The 27,024-nt window shown below is 39.7% G+C and overlaps 1 protein-coding gene and 1 non-coding gene across 5 annotated transcripts in view; both read left to right on the forward strand.

Annotated features, from left to right (window-relative positions):
- LOC126199022 (dual oxidase maturation factor 1-like) overlaps positions 1 to 26,299 on the forward strand; it is a 145,142-nt gene extending 118,843 nt beyond the window's left edge. For 3 of the 4 annotated variants that reach the window (XM_049935717.1, XM_049935714.1, XM_049935715.1), the window contains 2 exons: positions 16,487 to 16,605; positions 26,006 to 26,299. In XM_049935717.1, the coding sequence (XP_049791674.1) occupies positions 16,487 to 16,605; positions 26,006 to 26,054 (168 nt within the window). In that variant the 3' untranslated portion in view covers positions 26,055 to 26,299. The remainder of the gene's footprint in view (positions 1 to 16,486; positions 16,606 to 26,005) is intronic. The other variant, XM_049935716.1, reaches the window with a different exon arrangement.
- On the forward strand, positions 6,304 to 6,378 carry Trnat-ugu (transfer RNA threonine (anticodon UGU)). Its single transcript has one exon. It is a non-coding gene; the product is annotated as a tRNA-Thr (tRNA).
- Positions 26,300 to 27,024: the final 725 nt, after the last annotated feature.

Consider the following 27,024-nt stretch of genomic DNA (forward strand, 5'->3'; position numbering starts at 1 on the left):
TGTTCCTTTACGAAGGAAAACCCAGGAGAATTGCCACAATTTAACCTTCGTACACTAAAATGATGAGTGAAAGAACTATTAACGTCATTGGTGTTGAGAAACAGCAGAAACCGTTAAAACTGAACAAAGCTCCAGGATCTGATGAAATCCCTGACAGATTCTATACTGAGTTTGCAGTCAGATTCGATACTGAATTTTTGGCTGACTTAGCCCCTCTTCTAACTATAATCTGTCATAGATCCCTTGAACAAGAAACCATGCCCAGGACTTGGAAAAAGGTGCAGGTCACACCTGTCTATAAGAAGGGCAGTAGAAGTGATCCACAAAACTACTGTCCAATATCCTTGATACTGATTTGTTGTAGAATCTTACAACATATTCTGAGCTCAAACATAATGAAGTATCTTATTTATTTATTTACACGTCAAGTTCTGTAGGACCAAATTGAGGAGCAGATCACCAAGGTCATGGAACGTGTCAGTACATGAACTTACAACATAAAAGTAATAACAGATAAAAATAAATATTCATGAACGTGCAAGAAAATCAGTCCACAAGTTCAAGCAAATGCTATCAGCTATACAATGAGAATCAGCTTAATTTTTCAAGGAACTCCTCGACAGAATAGAAGGAGTGACCCATGAGGAAACTCTTCAGTTTCAATTTGAAAGCGTGTGGATTACTGCTAAGATTTTTGAATTTGAGTGGCAGCTTATTGAAAATGGATGCAGCAGTATACTGCACACCTTTTTGCACAAGAGTTAAGGAAGTCCGATCCAAATGGAGGTTTGATTTCTGCCGAGTATTAACCGAGTGAAAGCTGCTTATTCTTGGGAATAAACTAATATTGGTAACAAGAAAAGACAATAAGGAATATACATATTGAGAGGCCAATGTCAAAATACCCAGACTCGTGAACAGAGGTCGACAAGAGGTTCGTGAACTCACACCACTTATTGCCCTGACCGCCCGTTTTCTGAGCCAAAAATATCCTTGTAGAATGGGAAGAGTTACCCCAAAATATAATACCATATGACATAAGTGAATGAAAATAAGCAAAGTAGACTAATTTTGGTGTTGAAGTATCACTCACTTTTGATACCATTCAAATAGTACAAATGGCAGTATTAAGTCTTTGAACAAGATCCTGAATGTGGGCTTTCCACGACAGTTTACTAACTATCTGAACACCTAGAAATTTGAACTGTTCAATTTCACTAATCATATGCCCGTTCTGTGAAATTAAAACGTCAGGTTTTGTTGTATTTTGTGTGTTAGAAGCTGTAAAAACTGAGTCTTACTGTGATTTAACATTAGTTCATTTTCTACAAGCCATAAACTGATGTCACACACTGCACTATTTGAAACCGAGTCAATGTTGCACACAAACATCCTTTACTACCAATCTAGTGTCATCAGCAAGCAGATATTTTAGAGTTACCCGAAATACTAGAGGGCATATCATTTATATAAATAAGGAACAGGAGCGGCCCCAACACTGATCCCTGGAGGACCCCCCACTTGACAACACCCCACTCAGATCCCACATCACAGCCGTTATCAACATTGTGAATAATGACCTTTTGCTGCCTGTTGCTAAAGTAAGAGGTGAACCAATTGTGAGCTACTCCCCGTATTCTGTAATGGTCCAACTTCTGGAGCAATATTTTGTGATCAACACAATCAAATTCTGTAGTTAAATCAAAAAATATGCCAAGTGTTCGAAACTTTTTGTTTAGCCCATCCAGTACCTCACAGAGAAAAGAGAATATAGCATTTTCAGTTGTTAAACGACTTCTAAAGCCGAACTGTACATTTGATAGCAAATCATATGATATAAAATGATCAATTATCCTTACATACACAGCCTTTTCAATAACTTTTGCAAACACTGACGGCATAGAAAGAGGTCTAAAATTATCTACATTATCCCTTGCTCCCTTTTTATAAAGTGGCATTGCTAATGAGTACTTTAATTGCTCAGGAAACTGACCATTCCAAAAGGAAAAATTACAAATATGGCTAAATACAGGGCTAACATGTGCAGCACAGTACTTTAATTTTCTGCTAGACACTCAATCATAACCATGAGAGTCCTTAGTCTTCAGTGATTTAATTATGGACTCAATCTCCCTCTTGTCTGTATCATAGGGGAGAATTTCAGACATCAATCTCGGAAAGGCATTTGCCAAGAAAGTTATATGATTTCCTGTAGAAACTAAATTTTTATTTAATTCACCAGCAATGCTCAGAAAATTATTGTTAAATACTGTACATATATCTGCTTTATCAGTAACAGAAATATTTTTACTGTGAACTGACTTTATATCGTCGACCTTGTGCTGCTGACCAGACACTTCCTTCACAACTGACCATATGGTTTTAATTTTATCCTGTGAATTAGCTATTCTATTTGCATACCACATTCTCTTTGCTTTCCTAATAACATTTTAAGCACCTTACAATACTAGTTGTAATAGGCTACTGTAGCTTGACTATGACTACTTCTAACATTTTGATATAATTCCAACTTTCTTCTACATGATATCCTTATCCCACTAGTCAGCCACTTGGGCTGTCCATTACTGCTAGTACCCCATTTAGAATGTTCTAATGGAAAGCAACTCTCAAAGACCATGAGAAATGTATCATGGAAAGCATTGTATTTATCACCTATATTATTGGCACTATAAACATCCTACCACTCTTGTTCCTTAACAAGTTTTAAAAAATTCTCTATTGCTGTTGGATTAACTTTCCTACATAGTTTGAAATTAAATATGAGATTGGTTTGAATACAAAAGCCTTTTAGTGTTAAAATTTGTGCATCATGGTCTGAAAGGCCATTCACACTTTTGCTAACAGAATGTCCATCCAGCAATGAAGATTGAATAAAAATATTGTCTATGGCTGTGCTACTGTTCCCCTGCACACTAGTTGGAAAAACCACAGTTTGTATCAGATCATATGAATTTAGGAGATCGACTAACATCCTTTTTCTTGCACAATCATATACAAAATTAATATTGAAGTCACCACATATAACTACTTTCTCGTACTTCCTACAAAGTGAATCAAGAACCCTCTCTAGCTTGAGCAAAAATGCCCTGAAGTCAGAGTTAGGGGGCCTATAAACAACAATTAGAAGTTTAATTTCACTGATTTCAACTAACGCTCCACAACTTTCAAATATCTGTTTAGTGCAGTGTCGTGATAAGTCTATGGACTCAAATGGAATACTGTTTTTTACATACAGAGCCACCCCCCCACCCCACAAGGAACTCCTTGAGAAACAGCCAGCTAATCTGTAGCCTGGTAAAGGAAGCCCTCTGAATTATCAAATTATTTAAGTGGTGCTCTGAAATACCAATAATTTCAGAGTCATCTATTAGCAGTTCACTAACTTTATCTTGAATACCACTTATATTTTGATGAAATATGCTAATTCCTTCTCTACTTGGAAACATTACAGCCTCTTAAGGTGAGCCCTTAGAGGGACTTCCTTTAAGCAGTTATACCTATCAGCTGACTTCAATCTAAAAAAGGTGCAGCTCTAACACCAACTACTACAGGAATTTTTCCATGAGTGACACCACCACCACCTCCCACTACATTGTCACCTATAAGCTTAGCCAGCCTCCCCTTCCCATACCTATTGAGGTGCAGGCCATGCCTAGTGAAACCCCATCTACTGATAGACCCAACTGGCACCACTGAGATGTGATCCATGCCCTCCGCCATCAGTGCCCTCCCCAGCCCCACATTAACGCGCCTAACAGCCGCATTAAGGTGAGGCCGATCATGACGCTGAAACAGTTGCACGAAATGCACATTAGTGCCACCAGTTTGAGTAGCTATCTTAACCAAGTCACCACCGACATCATATTCCCTGTCCCTATCAAGACTGTCCCCTGCTCCACCCACTATCACTACCTGATCCTCCTTCGTAAAATTCTTACATAACTCCCCTATGCTTTCAGTCACCTGAGCCAATCCTGCACTAGGCTTCGCAATGCTGGTGACCTGGTACTCACTCCCCAACACTTCCTGCAACTGCTGGCCAGACCTCTACCGTGGGAACTACCTAGCAGCAGAACCTTCTTTCTGCTAGACTTTGCAACTAACCTAGGCCTCCTAATTGCTGAGGACTGCTGCAAGTTCCCTACATCTACAGCTACATGAGGCTCCACTCCACTCAACTCTGACAGTTGGTCATATCTATTGCATGCATACAAAGTAAAACTGTCTGAATACCTCCTCTTCCTAGCTGCCTTCTTGCCAACTGCCAGTTCCCATTCCCCACCACCCTTCACCCTCCTCAACCTATCTATTTCCTCCTTTGCGCATTGAAACTGCACCTGAAGGGCACAGATCTTACGCTTCTGCTCCTCTATCAACTTGTTCCTACTACAGATTCTACATTCCCAGGAGAGGATCTCACTAAAATGACCATTGGCTTCCCCACTGCATTCCCCCCTATGAAAATACTTTGAACAAATCCCACACCGTAATCCACTACTCAAAAACCTACGACAGAGCCCACACTTCTCACTCATGGTAAAATTTTATAGTTACTGAAAAAAACTGTATGTCTACATTACTAAAGTTCAGTTACACCAATAGAACTATTTAAGAACTAACAATAATGGTTTCGAAATTCTCTGCCTACTAAGAAAGCAACTACTTGTATTAATACTACAACAACACAGCCAATACCAATACCAACAAAACTTCACAAAATTATTAGCTAAAACAAAAACTTCAAATGGCCACTGTAACACTAAGCGAAGTTAAAATACTGAATGAAAATTTTTCTGAAATATTTCACAAGAGACAATAATAAACATCAGTTGAAAACTAAAACACGAAATTTACTAAACGACTTCAGTGCACTGAAAACTCTAAAAAAACACAGCGAGCGAACGATTACAAAAGTTTACTAGGTCGTTATTTCACCACAAACAGCACGCAACACTGCTGAAATCTATTAAATTTAATAACTGTATTACAGAGCACAAATAAGTTTGACAGTACTTAGCTGATAACCACTACAGCTGCAGTGCACGCCGTAAAATGTAAACACTTGAACAGAATGACTTCCTCAGTATCAACCAGCATGGATTCCGAAAACACCAATCATGTGAAACCCAGCTCGCACTTTTCTCAAACAATATACTGAAATCTTTGGATATAGACAGTCAGGCAGATGCAGTAATTCTTGATTTCCGAAAAGCATTTGACTATGTACCGTACCTACGCTTATTGTCAATAGCATGATCATATGGAGTATCAAATGAAGAAGTGATTGGACTGAGGACTTTTTGGTAGGGAAGCACAGCATCTTATCTTGGATGGAGAGTTATCATCAGATGTAGAAGTAACTTCGGGTGTGCCCCAGCGGAGTGTGTTAGGACCCTTGCTGTTCATGTTATACAGGGTGAGTCACCTAACGTTACCGGTGGATATATTTCGTAAACCACATCAAATACTGACGAACCGATTCCACAGACCGAACGTGAGGAGAGGGGCTAGTGTAATTGTTTAATACAAACCATACAAAAATGCACGGAAGTATGTTTTTTAACACAAACCTAAGTTTTTTTAAATGGAACCACGTTAGTTTTGTTAGCACATCTGAACATATAAACAAATACGTAATCAGTGCCGTTTGTTGCATTGTAAAATGTTAATTACATCCGGAGATATTGTAACCTAAAGTTGACACTTGAGTACCACTCCTCCGCTGTTCGATCGTGTGTATCGGAGAGCACCGAATTACGTAGGGATCCAAAGGGAACAGTGATGGACCTTAGGTACAGAAGAGACTGGAACAGCACATTATGTCCACATGCTAACACCTTTTTATTGGTCTTTTTCACTGACGCACATGTACATTACCAAGACGTGGAGGACGCATAAATTGGCCAGCCCGTTCTCCTGATCTTACACCTCTGGACTTCTTTCTGTGGGGTACGTTAAAGGAGAATGTGTGCCGTGATGTGCCTACAACCCCAGAGGATATGAAACAACGTATTGTGGCAGCCTGCAGCGACATTACACCAGATGTACTGTGGCGTGTACGACATTCATTACGCCAGAGATTGCAATTGTGTGCAGCAAATGATGGCCACCACATTGAACATCTATTGGCCTGACATGTCGGGACACACTCTATTCCACTCCGTAATTGAAAACGGAAACCACGTGTGTACGTGTACCTCACCCCTCATGGTAATGTACATGTGCGTCAGTGAAAAAGACCAATAAAAAGGGATAAGTCCCTGCAGACGCACTATCCTCTGTGCCCGCGGTGGCTCAGATGGATAGAGCGTCTGCCATGTAAGCAGGAGATCCCGGGTTCGAGTCCCGGTCGGGGCACACATTTTCAACATGTCCCCAATGAAGTACATCAATGCCTGTTTGCAGCTAGGGTGTCCATTTAATTATCAATTAATTTCTAGCAAAGCTGCATGGTCATCAACGGTAACTGTTCTTTCGGGAACAGATACTACCGTCTTATATAATAAAAAGGTGTTAACATGTGGACGTAATGTGCTGTTCCAGTCTCTTCTGTACCTAAGGTCCATCACCGTTCCCTTTGGATCCCTACATAATTCGGTGCTCTCCGATACACACGATCGAACAGCGGAGGAGTGGTACTCAAGTGTCAACTTTAGGTTACAATATCTCCGGATGTAATTAACATTTTACAATGCAACAAACGGCACTGATTACGTATATGTTCAGATGTGCTAACAGAACTAATGTGGTTCCATTTAAAAAAAACATAGGTTTGTGTTAAAAAACATACTTCCGTGCATTTTTGCATGGTTTGTATTAACCAATTACACTAGCACCTCTCCTCACGTTCGGTCTGTGGAATCGATTCGTCAGTATTTGATGTGGTTTACGAAATATATCCAGCGGTAATGTTAGGTGACTCACCCTGTATATTATTGACCTTGCAGAAAATATAAACAGTAACATCAGGCTTTTTGCAAATGATGCATTTATCTATAATGAAGTACTATCTGAAACAAGCTGTATAAATATTCAGTTAGATCTTGATAAGATTTCAAACTGGTGCAGAGATTGGCAACTTGCTTTAAATGTTCAGAAATGTAAAATTATTCAGTTCATAAAACAAACAAACATAGTATCCTATGACTATAATATCAATTGGTCACAGTTGGAATCAGCCAACTCATACAGATACTTGGGTGTAACACTTTATAGGGATATGAAATGGAATGATCACATAGGTTCAGTCATGGGTATAGCAGACGGTCTACAAAGGAGATTGCTTACAAATCTTTTGTGTAACTGGTTCTAGAATATTGCTCAGGTGTGTTCCAAGAACTGGCTTTAAATTATTACTCTAGGAATATACCACAACCCCCTACGTATTGCTCACACAGGGATCGTAAGGATAAGATTAGATTAATTACTGCATGTGCAGGGACATTCAAACAATCATTCTTCCTGTGAACCATACATGAATGGAACAGGAAGGAACCCTAATACCGTATTTACGCGAATCTAAGCCGCACTCGAATCTAAGCCGCACCTGAAAAATGAGACTCGAAATCAAGGAAAAAAAAATTTCCCGAATCTACCCCACCTGAAATTTGAGACTCGAAATTCAAGGGGAGAGAAAAGTTTTAGGTCGCACCTCCAAATCGAAACAAAGTTCGTCTAATTGTAATATGAGACACAATTTAGGTCGAATGAATGACGATACAGCTGCAGTAGTTTGGTTCGAGTCGTAAGCTTAGCAGTTACGGTTTACCAGGTAGCCATTGCTACGCGTCACGCGCTCCGTCCGTATTTATACGGATATCCTTCCTTTTTCACGTGATTCGTCTGGTTTGAATTGATTGCATTTTTCTTTGATCTGATAAGTGGCGTTCTCTTTGTTACAGGTGTTTACGTCACTCTAAACTGAAAATGCATTACTGTACTGTCATGCATTGTTTGTCGCATTCTGATAGGTGCGTGTTTACGGCCTGTCGCCGCTCGCGGCGTGGCTTGCTTTTGTGCGCGCTACCGCCGCTTACAAATAAAAAATAGAGAGGAATCGTTTCATTAGCGAAACATTTGTTGTTACTTACACTACTGCTTTCTTTGATAATGATCAACAAGAACCAAATAATAGACTGCGTATGATAGATGATGTTCTGAACGAGAGTTTAGCGAAAAATTTTCTCCGTTTGAAAATCTTTGCAGGTGCCTCTTTAGTTCATTACATTCTGCACAGAAATTAGTCATCTTAGATTTATAAATCTAGTCAGTTGCCGTGCTTCATTTCTGACTGTATCACTATCAGGCATAAGAATAATACGAATATAAACAGGACATATGTATATTCTTCCGCGTTTGCTGTTGTCTCACTCTAGTTTCGTAGTTTATTAGGCAGACAGGATTTAAATGAGATAGTAGCAAACACGAAACAATACATGGCAAATTGTTTATATTCGTATTAATCTTATAGCGAAGAGAATACTACATGTGATTCACAATACATAAAAGCTCCTATTAGCAACCATCTCTTCTCACAGGTAGGAAAAAAAATTCAGAACGTAGAGTTGGCCATATTGACAAACATCCCAAACAGTCTTGCCAGTCGTATTTTCGTAGTACATTGAAATGCTGCTACATTCGAAGATCAACAATACATAATTTGTATTTACTTCGTTGGATAATGTACCAAAATTCAGTGGTCGAAACTCTCGGCGGAGGAAAAAGGCTCGTCTTCCACTTTTCTTTTTTTAAATTTATTTACTGACGCAGAGATTTTGGTGCCAGTATTTATCTTTGTGCCTACAAAGCATGCCTGTGTGGCGCCACATATATTCGACGGCAGAAGTTAGTTGTGGCGGCACCCACCAACATTTTTAAGAACTGTCGCTTGCTTTGCACTCGATTCTAAGCCGCAGGCGGTTTTTTGGATTACAAAAACCGGAAAAAAAGTGCGGCTTAGATTCGAGTAAATACGGTAACTGGTACAATGGGACACACCCTTGGCCATATGCTTAACGGTGATTTGCAGAGTACAGATGTAGAAATATGTGGCACTGCTGATAAGTTGTTTGGGCTTTGTTGCCAAATGGACATCAGGATTCAAATCCTGAGTTAAATAATGAAGAGGAGTTCAAATCTACCTAGCTGTGACGTGGAAGGGTACACCATTTTGAGGAATCTACCTCACTTTAATCAAAATTTCATTGTGCTGCATTCAATATTTTAAGTAGTTTTTGTCAGGTTCATACATAATTATTACATCACACACTAATGATTCTGCATAGGATTATTTACAATTTTGATTTTCACACAAAAATCCACGCTTACAGGTTAGTCTTTTCAGTGGTTGATGTGACCACTTCTGACACTGAAAAAATCCTACAACATGTGTTGGCTGCTTGTAATGCTTAGAAAGCTATCTGCGGAATTCAGACAAATCTAAAAATCATATTTATTGAGGTGATGTAATTTTTGTAGAAGTCTGCATTTTAGGTAGCAGAAATGCAATGTTGGTTATGCTACTCGCTTGGAAGTGAGACTGCAGATATCAAAGATGAGTCCCAATCTTCATCATGATGAGCAGCTGTAGTATAAGCTGTTGTTGATCTCGAATTTGTTTTTGTGGATTTTCTTGTTATGACAGCCATCAATCTGTATCAAAACTAGACAGGATTGTCTTATTGGGATTGCCGCGATCGTTCTTTGAATAGAAATATGGCATTTCAGTCTTTGATTGCTATTTTTTATTTTAAATGACCGGTTTCAGACTAGCTGCCCATCTTCAGATCTTCAATGTTAGGTAAGCTCTCATTACATATATCAGCAACTTCCACATATTATCAACCACACTCTAGTATCATTTATCTGGTGAAGTTTCCATCAAAGTAGTTAGCTTCTTTGGAAAGTAGGTGGGTACCCCATACAGATACTTTGAATGCTTCAGTTCAGGAGGTGTTGAAGTAACTCTGCACTGTCACAGTAAAAGGCTTTCATATATGCCTTATTTCATGCATTGGTGGAAACTTCACCAGAAAAATGATACTGGAGTGTGGTTGATAATGCTCCACACCATTACTGAGCCTCCACCAGCTTGAACAGTCCCCTGCTGACATGCAGGGTCCATGGAACTCTGTCCATACTCGTGCACGTCCATCTGCTTGATACAATTTGAAATGAGACTCATCTGAACAGGCAACATGTTTACTGTCATCAACAGTCCAATGTCGGTGTTGACGGGCCCAGGTGAGATGTAAAGCTTTCTGTCGTGCAGTCATCAAGGGTACACGAGTGGGCCTTCAGCTCCGAAAGCCCATATAAATGATGTTTTGTTGAACGGCTCACACGCTGACATTTGTTGATGCCCCAGCACTGAAATCTGCAACAATATGCAGAAGTGTAACGTAACTAAACTAAGGACATCACACAATCCCTGCCCGAGGCAGGATTCGAACCTGCGACCGTAGCAGCAGCGCGGTTCCGGACTGAAGCACTTAGAACCACTCGGCCACAGTGGCCGGTGGTCCCATTCTTGCAGGATCTTTTCCCAGCCACAGAGATGTTGTAGATTTGATGTTTTAATGGGCTCCTGATATCCATAGTACACTCACGAAATGGTCATATGGGAAAATCCCCACTTCATCTCTACCTCGGAGATGCTGCAGCCCCTCACTCGTGCGCTGACTATAACACCATGTTCAAAGTCATTTAAATCTTGATAACCTGCCATTGTAGCAGCAGTAACTGACTTAACAACTGTGACAGATACTTGTTATCTTACATAGGCATTGCCAACCGCAGTGCTGTATTCCTAAGGGTTTTCCTTTACAGCTGGTTCTTTGGAACAGAAAGTATGAATGAATGAAAAGTGTAAATAACGGTGAGAAGAGATCCAAGTATGCTGAACAATTTATTTTACACAGCTATGGCTGTTGTTTAAGAATACCTTAAATTTATTCCAGTTAATCATTTTCCACCTTGTTAACAAATATTGCTTGGTATTCAGAAGTCCCAGTATTGCACAAGTCAGTTTCAAAGTGTTTCTTGCAAAAGACATTCTTATAACAAGTCAGTGAGTTGCAGATCAGCCATTGGCTGTTACCATTATAATGATTATACGCTTTGAGAACTGGACATATACCAGTACTTGCAGCTTATAGACAGGGCTTCTATTCATATTTTACTTTCTTTACACAACTGAGATAATACAGGTTGTTTCAAAAAGGAATATACATATTACAAAGTATTATGTTGTCAAAACTATTGATTGCCATGTCATGGCTTGGTTATTGGATGAACAAAAACATTTTCTAGTTTATATTCATTGCTGCTAGATACCAGTTGCCTTTGGTTTGCTTGGTTATCATCACACATTGCAAAATGACTACTCTGCAGAAGAAATCATTCTGCTTTCTCGAATTTTCGAAGTGTAATTCCGTGATTATAGTGGAAAGATGTTTCATGTTGAGGTATCGGATTGATCCTCCAAATGGACGGAACATTCATAGATGGTATTGACAATCCGTAGACACAGGATCTGTACATAAAGGAAATAATCCTGGCCATCCATGTATTACCGATGACAATATCATGTGAATTCAAATCAAGTTCCAATGTGAAATTACAATGAAATCCAGACCATTAGCTGCTTACAGGCATTAATAAATATCAACGGGGACAGCTGAAAATGTTTGCCCAAGCCAGTCCAACAAAATCCTGCCTACAGCAATAATTTGGTGTGTTTTGAGATGTTAGTTGATTATGAAGCCTTACAAGTTACCGCTATTACAGGCTCAACATCATGACGACAAACACAAACTTATGGCCTTTTCTGATGAGATTCAGAATACTATTGACAATGGAAGCACTTTTGTACAATACATTGTGTTCAGTGATGAGGTGACTTTCCACCATTGTGGGAAAGTGGACAAACACAAAGTTTGAATTTGGGGCCTACAGAACCCACTTGCACACATTGAACATGTACAAAATTCATGCAAAGTCAATGTGTTTTGTGTGATATCTCACTCATCTGTTCAAGCCCATTCTTCTTTGACCAAAACACAGTTAACAAGCAACAGTATCTTGCTATGTTACAAAACTGATTGTTTCAAGGCTAAAAAAGGACAACTTCCATTTTCACTGAGTGAGGTGGCACGGTGGTTAGCACACTGGACTCACACAGGAGGACAACAGTTTAATCCCAAGTCCGGCCATCCTGATTTAGGTTTTCCATGATTTCCCTAAATCGTTTCACGCAAATGCCAGGATGGTTTCTTTGAAAGGGCACGGCCAACTTTCTTCCCCATCCTTCCCTCATCCAATGAGACCGATGACCTCACTGTTTGGTCTCTTCCACCAAATCAACCCAACTTCAATTTTTGACAAGATAAGGGCATCCCCCTCATTGGAGTTGCTAAGTGTGTGTGAATATTTGAATGAAACTGGTTGTCAAACAGCCAGCAGCTTAACACTTCTCAGCTGGCCTCCACAGTCACTGGATTTGACACCATGTGACTCCTTCCTGTGGAGTTTCATTAAGGACGCTTATGCACCAATGCTTCTACAGAACAATAGTTGAAGAACTGACTCATACTGCCATAATGACAGTGATGATGGAGATGCTTATCCAAGTATGGGAGGAATTTAAGTCTCGATGTAATATATGTCATCTTGCTGATCGAGGACATATCGAATGTCTGTAATCTAAACTTAAGAGATTCATAAATATGTGTCCCAAGTTTCATAGCTGTATGTCTTACAGTTGAATAAATATATTTGTTTGAAAAACGTGTATTCTTTGTGTATTTGTGGGATGAAGGTCATCCACTATACAGATGACATGGTCAGATGTGACTGTAACAACTTAAATGTACACACCATTGGAGGTTTGTAAATTATTAGAGTAGAATGGCCACCACAGTGTGTTTGTGTTGTTCATGTTTAGTGTTGTTAGCCAACCTGGAGTGTATATAAAGGAGCTTCAACAGTGTCAGATGTTGAGTGATTAGTGTGTGAGAAAATGTTAAAAGCACGTGACAGAGTTTGAAACGGTCCTCATTGGGGGTCTCCATTAGGTCAGATGTCGACTTCTGCAATATCCAGATTTGTGGGTACATACTGTAGTGTTTTGAGAATTTCTGTGCAAATTCTAGAATCTGTCAGCCTTCCACCATCTTGAACACATGATATTTTAGTAGATGTGAGTGGGGGGGGGGGGGAAGGAACCCTATCTGCTGCACGTCACCTGTCTGAGCATGCTGGTTTAAAGTTTTTTGTACAAAGACGGTAGACATGGCAGTCGAACGACACCGACAAGTACTTGTCAGTCAGTCCATGGAAGTCGTAATGAAAGCACATGGCAGCACCAAGGAACTTCTGTGTTATTCTGTGCTGTTTTGTAACTGTGACTATTGTTAGTGATGAAAGAACAATTGAGTGAAAAAGATTGTTTGGTAACTTTTAACTTGAACTTACTAGAGGCAACACATGGGTATGATTCCTGTATAATAGAGTCATGGTTATCAAGCCAACTCTGTTGTAAATGTAACTTAATTGTTTCTAACATGAGATGACACGAGTGACTTACAAGAAGTCAATTGTTTATGTGAGAAGTGTGAATTTTGTTCTTTGTTAAAGACCAAATATACTGATAGTTGTTGAAAAGTATTCTTCGTTATTTCGCAAAGAGAGAGAGAGAGAGAGAGAGAGAGAGAGAGAGAGAGAGAGAGAGAGAGAGAGAGAGTCCTTAAGGTTCCTGTGACTAGCATCATTCTTCAGAGAAGAAGTTTGTAGAGATTCCAGAAGCCGGCTATCCAGAGATGAAGATCGGCTGCGCATTGCCAAGTAAGTCAACTAGTGTAACAGAAGTGGAGGTTTGCACATACACTTCACACATCTTAGTCATCAAAAATGTTAGAATGCATGTGGTAACCCCTTCAAATCTGCATCTACCATCCGAGAACAAGTAATGGGCTCTCTGTAACATACTCTGTCATCCCACACAAGCATCCAGATTAGGGAATTACCATCACATCCCTATACTGTAGTTAACATCACAACACAAACGGTGTGTTTCTAATGTTGCTGTGGCCGGGAGGCATGCACTGTTGGTGAATAGCAAAACATTGTGCTCAGCAATGAATCACAGCTCGGCACTGCTACTCCTGATGACCACTGTTGGCAAGCATGGTGGTGACGTGGGGAGAGGTCCCATCTTCCAATGTTAGGGAGAGGCAAGCAGTGTTACTTATGCCATTGTGGTGTGGGGTTCATTGGGTATGAGTTCAGGTCATGGCTGGTAGTGATTGAGAGAACTCTGACAGCACAATAGTATGTCACAGATATCCAGCATCCTATTGTGTTACCTTTCATGTAACAGTATTGTAGTGCAGTTTTTCAACGGGGCAGTGCTTGTCCACATGACACACCTCTATAAACTGTCAGTGTGATGTTGAGGCACTCCTGTGGCCAACCCATAGAACATGTGTGGAACCAGATCAGATGTCAACTCCGTCCCAGTGCCAGTATCTGGAACACCAAGGATCAGCTACAGTAAGTGCCCACCAGGTTGTCTCAGGGGAGGATACAACAGCCTTATGACACCCCTTCCCAAGCAAATCGGAGCATGCATCCAGGTCAGAGGAGCTGCAGCTTAATACATATAAGTGAGATCATACTGCAATGATATTTGCAAATTTGACTCAATTTTGGAATCACTGCAATGATATCACAGACCCTCTAACCTGTGAAGTTTAATTTCATTCTCTCCTTCCCTTGTGGGTACTTAACTTTTTCTGTCAGGCTGTGTAATTTACAAAAGTGTGTAGAACAAGTTAAAATGGAACCAAAACATGGACAAACTAATCAAGAAGCTCAGTTCAGCTTGTGATGCCTTTAAAAGCACCTGTCATTGTATTAACCGAAAATAATTCTCTTCTGGGGCATTTCACCTAAAGTAAATAAAGTATTTGTTCAGCAGCAGTGAGTAGTAAGAATATTACATAAAGTAGACAACCATCAGCTGAAAAAACTCCTGTCAGAGTGAATATGCTCCTCTTTAAAAAACTCTGACAAAAGTGGACAACAAGTTGCTTCAATCCTCATCCCACCAAAAATTTTGGCTTGTGAGCATATTCATGTTCATATTCTTTTAACACAGTAAATTCTAAGTTCTTTTAGTCAATCTCTCTATTTAGGAAGCTTTCATACTCACTGGTCTGGGGGAGGGGTCTAATCCCCCCCCCCCTCCAAAGCCTATGTATACTCTCCACTCATCTCTCGTTTTTTCATTTACATTGTCTCCTCTCTATTTTGCTCCTACTGCTACTGTCTCCATCATGTCTTCTCTCTCTTCCACCATCACTGGATCTCTGATACTCACTCTCAGCATTAAAAAGCGTGAATATGTCTGCATGCCAAAATGTTTGGTGAGGAAGGCGAATGAGGATTAAACAGTTGGTTGCCTATTTTACTGTCAGAGTTTTTTTTTAAAAGAAGAGCACATCTGCCTTTTTTTGTGCTCTGACAGGATCATTTTTCAGCTAGTTACTCTCTTTTCCCTGTTACAGCACAGTGTGCTGTTTATGTAAAACAAATTATGTTTACACTACTTTACATAAATACAAAAAATGTGATGTCTGATTTGCAAGTACAAAGAATATGACAAAATAATTTTTAAAGTGATTACGCCACCAGGTGACATCTTTGGCATTGTCAAATAATTTCCAGATCAAAACAGCCTGTGTGGGTGTGAAGTGCCTATTATACAGAACTAGCATGTCAAAGCTTTATTGATGAAAAGATGGCAAATATAAACATAGTTTGGTGACCTCAGAACTCTTGCAATGATCCCAGAACTCTTGGCATGTATTCAGTACGTACGTTAAAACTATACTTACACCTCAGTCTGGATATTACAAGCTTATTTTACATGCATTTACTACACATAATACTTAGTATTTACATGCATAAAACTGTTGCAGTCAAGTATTTTGCAATTTACTCAAATTTACATGGTATAAGTAGTACAGTGATCATTTATTGTTAATACAATATACAGATTAACTTTCCATAATGTCTTTGTCTCATGTTAATGTATACCTTGACTCATTCCTTAGCCCTGAAAGTTTTCTCTGTTGCTGGGATCTCTGGAACACTATGGAGAGATGAATGAATGAATGTGAATGAATGAATGTGTACAGGAAGGCTGTCACCAAACAGCTTACAATTTTGTATTTACTTCCCCAGTAGAAAATTTTCATCTGGATGGAAATACAGTTGACATTATGGATACTTTGGTGTTTGAAAAGATGTATAATTAAAATGATTCAATAATGCATCTTCTTTGCACAGGAAATTTATTGCTTTACTATTTCATTGTTATCTTCTTGTCAATTGAGTCTTTTTGTTGTTTTTATATAATGAGTGGGAAAACTGTTATTGTTCATATACACTTTTGCTCTTGCAGGTTGTATTCAAGAAAAGAGGAACAGTAACAAAAGCCCAGAAAACTCTATTTAGGACACCTCTGGAACCATCTACTTTGGCAGATGATGACCCATCCGTGGGCCACAGCAGATGGGGAAGGTAATATACATGTGACTTTATATGACACTCTATAGTGAAACTATAAAGCAAATTTTAAAAATATATGCTACGTATGCCACTATGGAAATGATAACAGATCATTCGTCATTTGTGAAGAATGCAAAGACTGCACTGATTATAGTGGTATTGCTAGGTGCGTATTTACTGATTCATACTAGATTCATTTTTCTGGTGTATTAACTGTACAGAAATGAAGGGTAAGTTAACTCATGAAGTATGACATCCTTGCTCAAAATTCGATAAAGTCACAATTGGGGACAAGTGTGTGCAAGTGCTCATTGTGTACAAAAGAGAAAGCAATTCATTGCAAAAAAAGTGTAGAAATATAATGTTAGAGAACATATTGATAAAGAATTGATGGATGGTGCTCATAGTAACAGGGAAAAAGGAAGGAAGAAAATGAGAAGAATGAATAAAAATAAAGAGCACACCTACTTTTGCAGACTGCATGACCAATAACTGTTATTTTTTCAGTAACAGTCATAAGGTTCTGTATTAGGTCCTATACTCTTTTCATTGTATGCCAATGATGTGTCATCAGTTTTGTCATAATGCAAATAGCACATGTATGCTGGTGACCTCCAGTTGTATCTAAGTGCAAAACTACAGCTCAACCCATCCAAAACCCAAGCAATACTATGTTCATTAGCCCAATATGGGAAATCCCTACCATCTTTAATCCTAAATGGAACAACCTCAGCAAGGAGTCTTGGAGTAATAATAGGTGGAAATTGAAATTGGACTGAGAATGTAGCTGCAATGTGCAAGAAGGCATCAGCATCTCTCCATACCCTACAAAAATATAAAAAGCTCTTCTGTCCTTACCTGACAAAGAAACTTGTACCAATATTTGTGCTTCCAGTTACTCATTACAGCAATGCTATCCTGCGAGGTCTTTCTCAGGGAAACTCATGTCACATAGAATGGGTTATGAATGCCTATGTTCATTATGTCTGTGATATTTGACTGTTTGACCATATATATGAACAGCTATCCTGGTTGTGTGCAGGAATTTCCATACTATCTGTCTTCTCTTCATACACTGTCCCTCATACCTCTCCTCAAACTTGTCTGAACAATATGTCAGAAACACCCTTTTCCATCAGAGCAAAACCCTTTCTGTCCCACTCCATCACTCACCTACTTTCTTGAAGTCATTCTCAGTAGCAGGAACTTATCTTCAGCTTCATTTTGAAAGACAGTTAATGACATATTCACTGAAGCAACAATAATGACTACCATTGTCCCTGTACACACTTGTCACCCCTGTACATCCATGCTTCCAAATGGATTTTCCTCATTTCCCCCTATTCTTAGCTAATGCAGTCTCCTTAAATTTCCTTTTCCTGGAACTCACTATATCAAAAACATAATTATACACTGCCCAGTCACATTAATGTAAGCACCCGTCAAAATCCTGAATAACTACGTTTTGCAGAGGGGACCGCTACCAGACATGCAGAAAGAGAGCCAGTGAGGTTCTGTAAGATACCTATGGGGATGTGGAGCCACGACGACTCCAGTGCTGTGGACAGCTGCACTAGATTTCTCACCTGAGAGATCCAAGGCATTAACAGCACGATCGATGTGGCCCCACAGATTTCTCGATCAGTTAATTTATTCGTACCTGTTATTTTTCAGCAACTGTTATATATATTTCAGAATAAAATTCAGTTATCATTTGCAAATATACTTTTATTTCACTTTACCGGCTTCGACAAATTAATCTGTCATCTTCAGAAGCCTCCAATATTAGGGATATTATAAATCTTTAGACCTTGTTATACATTTGTGTAAAGTATTAGAAAGGTATTATAGAAACTTATTTAACATTGGTTTAGCAGATGCCAATATCTTCTCCAGACAACCATAATGCATTGATATGTCCGAAAATGTATATATTGTGCGTGATTATTGTGAACACAGATTAACAGATTGATACTTGAAAGTCTCTTTGGGTTTGCTGCCGGATCCTAAAGTCAACTTGACTCGATATTTCGACGATCCAACTTTTATTGTGTGTGATTATTGTGAACACAGACTGACAGATTGATACTTGAAAGTCTCTTCGGGTTTGCTGCCAGATCCTAAAATCAACTTGACTCGATATTTCGGCGATCCAACTGGTCGCCATCTTCAGGAAAATGCTGCTTCTGCTGATGAGTCCCATTGAGAACTGATGCCAGGTTGCAAATCGACGTCCTATATAGGCCACCGTTCAGTACACGGCGCATGCGCCACCCATCACAGTTTCTGCCTTCCAAAACAGGGAGGTGGCGTTGCCCATAGTGAAACACTGCTGGCAACGATATATCGCAATCAAGGCCACACCGAAGAATGTTCAGTTTTGATGCGAGATAATACAGGATTCCACGTCTTGCTAAGAGGAAAGCCATTGTCTCTGTTGATTAAATTATCAGCCAACCTAATTTCAATTGCCTCTTTATAAACACTGTTCCAAAAACCGGAAATGTTGGCAACCACAACAGTTTCCTCAAATTTCATATTGTGTCCTTCATTTAGGCAGTGTTCTGCTATCGCCGATTTTTCCAGCTGTTGTAGCCTCTTATGATGGCGATGTTCCACACACCTGTCATGAACTGTGCGAATAGAACGGCCAACGTAAGCTTTCCCACATTGACACGGAATTTTGTACACCCCGGGTTTCCTAAGCCCCAAATCATCCTACACAGAGCCCTAATCTTAGAAGGTGGACGGAACACACTCTTAATGTTAAAATTCCTTAAAATTCGTCCAATCTTAAAAAGCATAAGGAAGAAAGGCCACAGATCTATGTTCCTCTTCGTACACCTCCGGAGATGGTCCAAACTCCATAGACCGACGAATCTGCTTGTCGCAGTATCCATTTTACTTAAAAACAGTCATCAAATGCTCAAGCTCTTGGGTTAAGCTGTCTGCGTCGGAAATGACATATGCTCTCCATACCAAAGTCTTAAGGACGCCATTGCGTTGGTGTGGTGGATGACAACTCTTAGGATGCAGATACCAATCAGTGTGTGTCGGCTTTCGGTGTACACTGTCCCCCAAAGTTCCATCTGGTTTTCGTCAAAGTCATACGAGGCTACAACAGCCGGAAAAATTGGCGGTAGCAGAACACTGCCTAAATGAGGGTCACAATACGAAATTTGAGGAAACTGTTGTGGTTGCCAACATTTCCGGTTTTTGGAACAGTGTTTATAAAGAGGCGATTGAAATTAGGTTGGCTGATAATTTAATCAACAGAGACAATGGCTTTCCTCTTAGCAAGATGTGGAATACTGTATTATCTCGCATCAAAACTGAACATTCTTAGGTGTGGCCTTGATTGTGATATATCGTTGCCAGCAATGTTTGACTAAGGGCAGCGCCACCTCCCTGTTTTGGAAGGCAGAAACCGTGATGGATGGCGCATGCACCGTGTACTGAATGGTGGCCTATATAGGACGTCGATTTGCAACCTGGCGTCAGTTCTCAGCGGGACTCATCAGCAGAAGCAGCATTTTCCTGAAGATTGCGACCAGTTGGATCACCAAAATATCGAGTCAAGTTGATTTTAGGATCCGGCAGCAAACCCGAAGAGACTTTCAAGACTTATTACACCAGGAAAGCCTACGTAATGACAGATTGATAATTTACAGAAACCAAATTACATCTGTGTACATGTCAAGCTGTTGTCCAGCAGCATGGAACATATATAAAAGCATATAAATAGTATAATTAAGGTAAATAAGTAAGTTAGATATGTTACATTTTCATATGTCCTTGTTGTTGGTGCAACAGCTTGACATGTACATAGATGTGTTTATGTTACAGTACTGTAAATTATCAATCTGAGTTTACAACAATATGTACATTTTTGGACTTCTCAGGGCAATATGTTTCTGTGAAGAACATATTGGTATCTGCTAAACCAATACTAAGTAAATTTCTGTAATACTTTTATACTTAAGATAAATGAATGGCCAAGATTTAAAGATTTATAATTCCCTAATTTTGTAGGCTTCTGAAGATGACAGAATTTGTTGAAACTGATACAGCAAAATAAAAGTATATTTGCAACTCACGACTGAATTTCAGTCTGAAATTCTCAATTGATTTTAAACCCAAGAAGTCTGGTGGCCAGGGGAGTACTCACCTTGGTGCTTTTCAAACCTTCCAAGTACACTACAAACTGTGCGACACATTGCATTGTCCTGCTGGTAGAGGCCATCGTGTCGAGGAAAAACGAGCTGGATGTGGTCCCCCAGAATAAATGTGTGCTTGTGTTGATCCGTTGCACCTTCCACAATGAAGATATCATACAAGGAATACCATGAAAATATTCCCCAGACCATAATGCCCCCTCCTCCAGTGTGGACCCTTCCAAAGATCATTGCAGGATGCTTGCTTTCAGATATTTCATGCCAACAGCCATCTGCCATCTGAAAAGGACATCTGTTGCCACTCAATGGACATCCAATTGCAGTACTGGCATGCTAATTCCAGCCTTCAGCACTGATGAACAGTAATCAGCACGGGTGCACGAACCGAGTACCTGCTGCTGAGGCCCGTACACAACAACATTAACTGAATGGTCACACTTGAGAGACAGTTGGTAGCTCCTTATTTCATCCACATTGTTGCATGTCTATTTGGCCATACACATCTGCAGCCATTGTTCACCCATCATATATGGCCCATGCTACATCACAGTTGCCTCTGTGCTGGTTTCGGATAGCTTCATTTTAAGATGCACAGTTTACTTTAACCACCGCAGCATGCAAACAGTTTATAAACTTAGGCACTTTGGAAATTCTTCCACCCTGGGCCCAAAAGCCAGTGATCATTCCGTTCTGGACGTCAGGTAAATTGTTCAGTTTCTGCATTAAAAACAGCTACTGCACTGCCTTCCACATCTTCATCAACCCACTTTATATAAACACCATTGCAAGTGCTGTCACCTACCATTGCACACTGATTTCAAACATAGGCAGTGGTCACATTAATGTGACTGGACCATGTATTTTGTTCATCTATAAATTCTTTTTGCATCTGCCACTTTTGTTATCATCATCAGTGGCAGTAGCAGCAGTAATGCCAGTACTTTTATCATTTCATAGACAGTATTTATTTACTCATGTTGTCTCTACAGATACAAAAATCATTTTAATGCTATCAGTCATATTACTATCAGTCACATTAAAATTGTTATTTCTTAGGTAACTATGATGCATAGCTCTAATCGCATTATGTAAAAATTATATATATATATATATATATATATATATATATATATATATATATATATATATATATATATATATATACAAAGATGATGTGACTTACCGAACGAAAGCGCTGGCAGGTCGATAGACACACAAACAAACACAAACACACACACAAAATTCAAGCTTTCGCAACAAACTGTTGCCTCATCAGGAAAGAGGAGGATGTTGGTTTTAAGGGAGAGGGTAAGGAGTCATTCCAATCCCGGGAGCGGAAAGACTTACCTTAGGGGGAAAAAAGGACGGGTATACACTCGCACGCACACACATATCCATCCACACATATACAGACACAAGCAGACATCTCACAAGCAGACATTAAAGGGAACAGCCATGGGTACCAGGATGGCCCCCTCGTACGCCAACCTATTTATGGGTCGCTTAGAGGAAGCCTTCTCGGTTACCCAGGCCTGCCAACCCAAAGTTTGGTACAGATTTATTGACGACATCTTCATGATGTGGACTCACAGTGAAGAACTCCAGAATTTCCTCTCCAACCTCAACTCCTTTGGTTCCATCAGATTCACCTGGTCCTACTCCAAATCCCACGCCACTTTCCTTGACGTTGACCTCCATCTATCCAATCTGTCCACATCAAACCCACCAACAATCAACAGTACCTCCAGTATGACAGCTGCCACCCATTCCACATCAAACGGTCCCTTCCCTACAGCCTAGGTCTTCGTGGCAAACAAATCTGCTCCAGTCCGGAATCCCTGAACCATTACACCAACAAACAGAAAACAGCTTTCGCATCCCGCAACTACCCTCCCGGCCTGGTACAGAAGCAAATTACCAGAGCCACTTCCTCATCCCCTCAAACCCAGAACCTCCCACAGAAGTACCCCAAACGTGCCCCACTCGTGACAGGATACTTTCCGGGACTGGATCAGACTCTGAACGTGGCTCTCCAGCAGGGATACGACTTCCTCAAATCCTGCCCTGAAATGAGATCCATCCATCATGAAATCCTCCCCACTCCACCAAGAGTGTCTTTCCGCCGTCCACCTAACCTTCGTAACCTCTTGGTTCATCCCTATGAAATCCCCAAACCACCTCCCCTACCCTCTGGCTCCTACCCTTGTAACTGCCCCCGGTGTAAAACCTGTCCCATGCACCCTCCCACCACCACCTACTCCAGTCCTGTAACCCGGAAGGTGTACACGGTCAAAGGCAGAGCCACATGTGAAAGCACCCACGTGATTTACCAACTGACCTGCCTATACTGTGAAGAACAAACTGTCCATTCGCATGAATGGACTCAGGCAGACAGTGTTTGTTGGTAATGAGGATCACCCTCTGGCTAAACATGCCCTGGTGCATGGCCAGCACATCTGGGCACAGTGTTACACCATCTGGGTTATCTGGATACTTCCCACTGACACCAACCTGTCAGAACTCCGGAGATGGGAACTTGCCCTTCAGTATATTCTCTCTTCCCGTTACCCACCATGCCTCAACCTCCGCTAATTTCAAGTTGCCGCTGCTCATACCTCACCTGTCATTCAACAACATCTTTGCCTCTGCACTTCCGCCTCGACTGACATCTCTGCCCAAACTCTCTGCCTTTACAAATGTCTGCTTGTGTCTGTATATGTGCGGATGGATATGTGTGTGTGCGCGCGAGTGTATACCTGTCCTTTTTTCCCCCTAAGGTAAGTCTTTCCGCTCCCGGGATTGGAATGACTCCTTACCCTCTCCCTTAAAACCCACATCCTTTCGTCTTTCCCTCTTTCCTGATGAAGCAACTGTGGGTTGCGAAAGCTCGAATTTTGTGTGTGCGTTTGTGTGTCTATCAACACACCAACACTTTTGTTTGGTAAGTTACATCATCTTTGTTTTTAGAAAATATATATATCCCACATCCTTTCGTCTTTCCCTCTCCTTCCCTCTTTCCTGACGAGGCAACCGTTGGTTGCGAAAGCTAGAATTTTGTGTGTATGTTTGTGTGTCTATCGAAGTGCCAGCATTTTCGTTTGGTAAGTCACATCATCTTCATTCCACATAGGAAAAATATATCCAAAAACAAAGATGATGTGACTTACCAAATGAAAGTGCTGGCAGGTCGACAGACACACAAACAAACACAAACATACACACAAAATTCAAGCTTTCGCAACAAACTGTTGCCTCATCAGGAATGAGGGAAGGAGAGGGAAAGACGAAAGGATGTGGGTTTTAAGGGAGAGGGTAAGGAGTCATTCCAATCCCGGGAGCGGAAAGACTTACCTTAGGGGGAAAAAAAAGGACGGGTATACACTCGCACACACACGCATATCCATCCACACATATACAGACACAAGCAGACATTGGTCTTTAAATATGTCTGCTTGTGTCTGTATATGTGTGGATGGATATGTGCGTGTGTGCGAGTGTATACCCGTCCTTTTTTCCCCCTAAGGTAAGTCTTTCCGCTCCCGGGATTGGAATGACTCCTTACCCTCTCCCTTAAAACCCACATTCTTTCGTCTTTCCCTCTCCTTCCCTCTTTTCTGATGAGGCAACAGTTTGTTGCGAAAGCTTGAATTTTGTGTGTATGTTTGTGTGTCTGTCGACCTGCCAGCACTTTCATTTGGTAAGTCACATCATCTTTGTTTTTGGATATATATATATTAGTTATAATAGAGGGAAACATTCCACGTAGGAAAAATATATCGTAGGAAAAATATATGTATGTTTGTGTTTGTTTGTGTCTGTCGACCTGCTAGCACTTTCCTTATATATATAAGGTCATGCTTATAAATTAATGGTAGTAAGAGGATGAAGCATAGAGGATTTGTAAGGGGGTAAAGAAATGAAATTAAATATAAGGGAAACAGACAATAAGTGATTTAAAAGAAGTAGAAAGTAATGATGTAGCTTCAGGATGGATTATGAAAATGAAATATGCATTAAACCCACAAAAGTACAGATATGCAAAACAGAGAACAGAAACCAAACTGGAAATATTAGATGTGTCTGCAGTAAAGCATACACAACAATTCTGGTTCAATGGCAGCTGTTAATCATTGCAGTATGCACTTCCATGACACATACTGTATACTAAATTCCGCTTTCCTATTTAAGAAGATAGTACAACAACAACAACACAGTAAGCTGATAAATAGTGTGAATATGACATGATAGTCATTTGATATGAGTGGAGTTACAGTTGGTGGAGGGACCTGAAGGGATGATATCTGCTTGTAAGGCTTAGAGCCAATTTTTTAGTAGTAGTGCACTGCATGGTTGATGCACATTATATGATATTAGCAAATCAGTGGATATTGCTCTGGGGAGGAAATATAGGAAGGCTTTCAGAAATAGTTCCTCATTTCTTGATACTCAAAATCTGTTAGCAATCAAAAAAGTAAAACCTGAGGAAACTGTGAAATGCTATCTATTTGCAGTAAGCATAAGATTATTGGCAGTGATTTATACATGTAAGAACTAACACAGCATGCAAGAATGTTAAGTATATAATTTCTAAAGTGCCACAGCATGACACTGTTTTAAGAACAGTATTTGCAGCAATTTGAATAGAAAATTTCTACTGAAGATTAGTGAAAATTTAATTTTTATTAGACCCTATTACTACCAAGTTAGAACCTATCAGTACAATGAGTTCACCACACTTGGGGATTTTACAGCTATTACAGGAGTTGAGCAAATTATAGAAATAGCACCCCAATCTTATCAATGTTTCAAGCTGCTGCACTGCTTGTGCCTTGTTAGATCAATAGTCAGGTCAAATTTCTAAACTTATAGGAGACCCCTTACGAGTTGTTACTGAACATCTGAGACTGACTATTATGGAAATGTTTATTAACCATCGACTATCAAAACTGCATACCATTCACTTGTCCACAAACTGCTTGAAAATAAAGAGGCTGCAGTCAAGGCAATAAGTTCTTGTGGTTTTGATATGTATCATAACTCAAAGGCATAGAAAGAATGGTTGTCTCCAGCTTGCATTTTAAAACTAGTGCAACTTTATTAATAATCATTAGTGCAATACATCATTTGAATGTTATTTTATTCTTGACGCAGATATACAATAATCTTTTGCATTTTTTATGATTTCATGCTTCATCAGATGTATTAAAGCATTTCAAATGTTTATTTTTGCACCACAGCAGTTCTCCAGCAACCTATGATGGGCCACTCTTGTCATTAGACAACTGACAGTATTATAAACAGACATATTTGAAATACTTATGAGTAAATAATAAATGAATTTGAAACTAAATTCTCAGAAGAATGGAAATGTTCTTGTCCAGTTTATTGGTATGGAGAGCAAAAAGCATAGTGTAAGTGTAAGTGCAAGTGTTAGTGTAGAGCATTTACCAAAATGTCAGATCCACATATAAGTATTTTAAAGGTTGTTATGAAAATAAACAATGTCCAATAAAGAGTTTTATTATAATAAATTGTGGCAGTGTGTTACTCAGTCTGTATCTCTGTCCACCACATACTGTCTTTTTTACTACACTAATAACACATGGCCTCTGAAAATACAAAATTAAACTGTATTACCATCTACCGAGTATCTGATTGCAGTTGTATATCAAAATATATGAAGCCTGTACTCATGAGGCAGAGTTACACGCATTTTGTATCTAAGAACCAAGTGTAGATAAATGAAGTTACTCATACAGTTAGTGTGTCCTAAAATATAACAGACTAAAGCAATTTTGAAAGAGCAGAAAGTCCAGAGAATTGATAAAGGAAACAATGCATTATATTAGTATCATCACAAAAACAAAGCAGGTAAAAAACTGAATACAAGACTCACTTCATGAAGTCTGGGAAACATAATGGAGCCATTACCAGGCAGTTTCCTTCATCATTAACTAATTAAACAATGTACAAGTTCATAAGATATGGGAAATACATGATCAGTGCAAGGATTTATGTGAGCTGTTTTGTTAATAAAAATAAAAATGGCAATACATCCCAATACAAATATGTGTACAACACGATTGTCAGAATGATACAAATACCACACACACAAGTATGGGAGATGAACATGACTTCATTTCCAGGACAGAGGACAGCACCTGTGACACCAGTATGCCAGGGATACTTTTACTAAATGTAACAGGAAGGGCAGATTAAAGTTGAAAAGAAAGAGACTTGAATTAAACTGGGTGAG

Source organism: Schistocerca nitens, chromosome 8 (assembly GCF_023898315.1).
Source record: "Schistocerca nitens isolate TAMUIC-IGC-003100 chromosome 8, iqSchNite1.1, whole genome shotgun sequence".
In the NCBI taxonomy this organism is placed as follows: Eukaryota; Metazoa; Arthropoda; class Insecta; order Orthoptera; family Acrididae; genus Schistocerca; species Schistocerca nitens.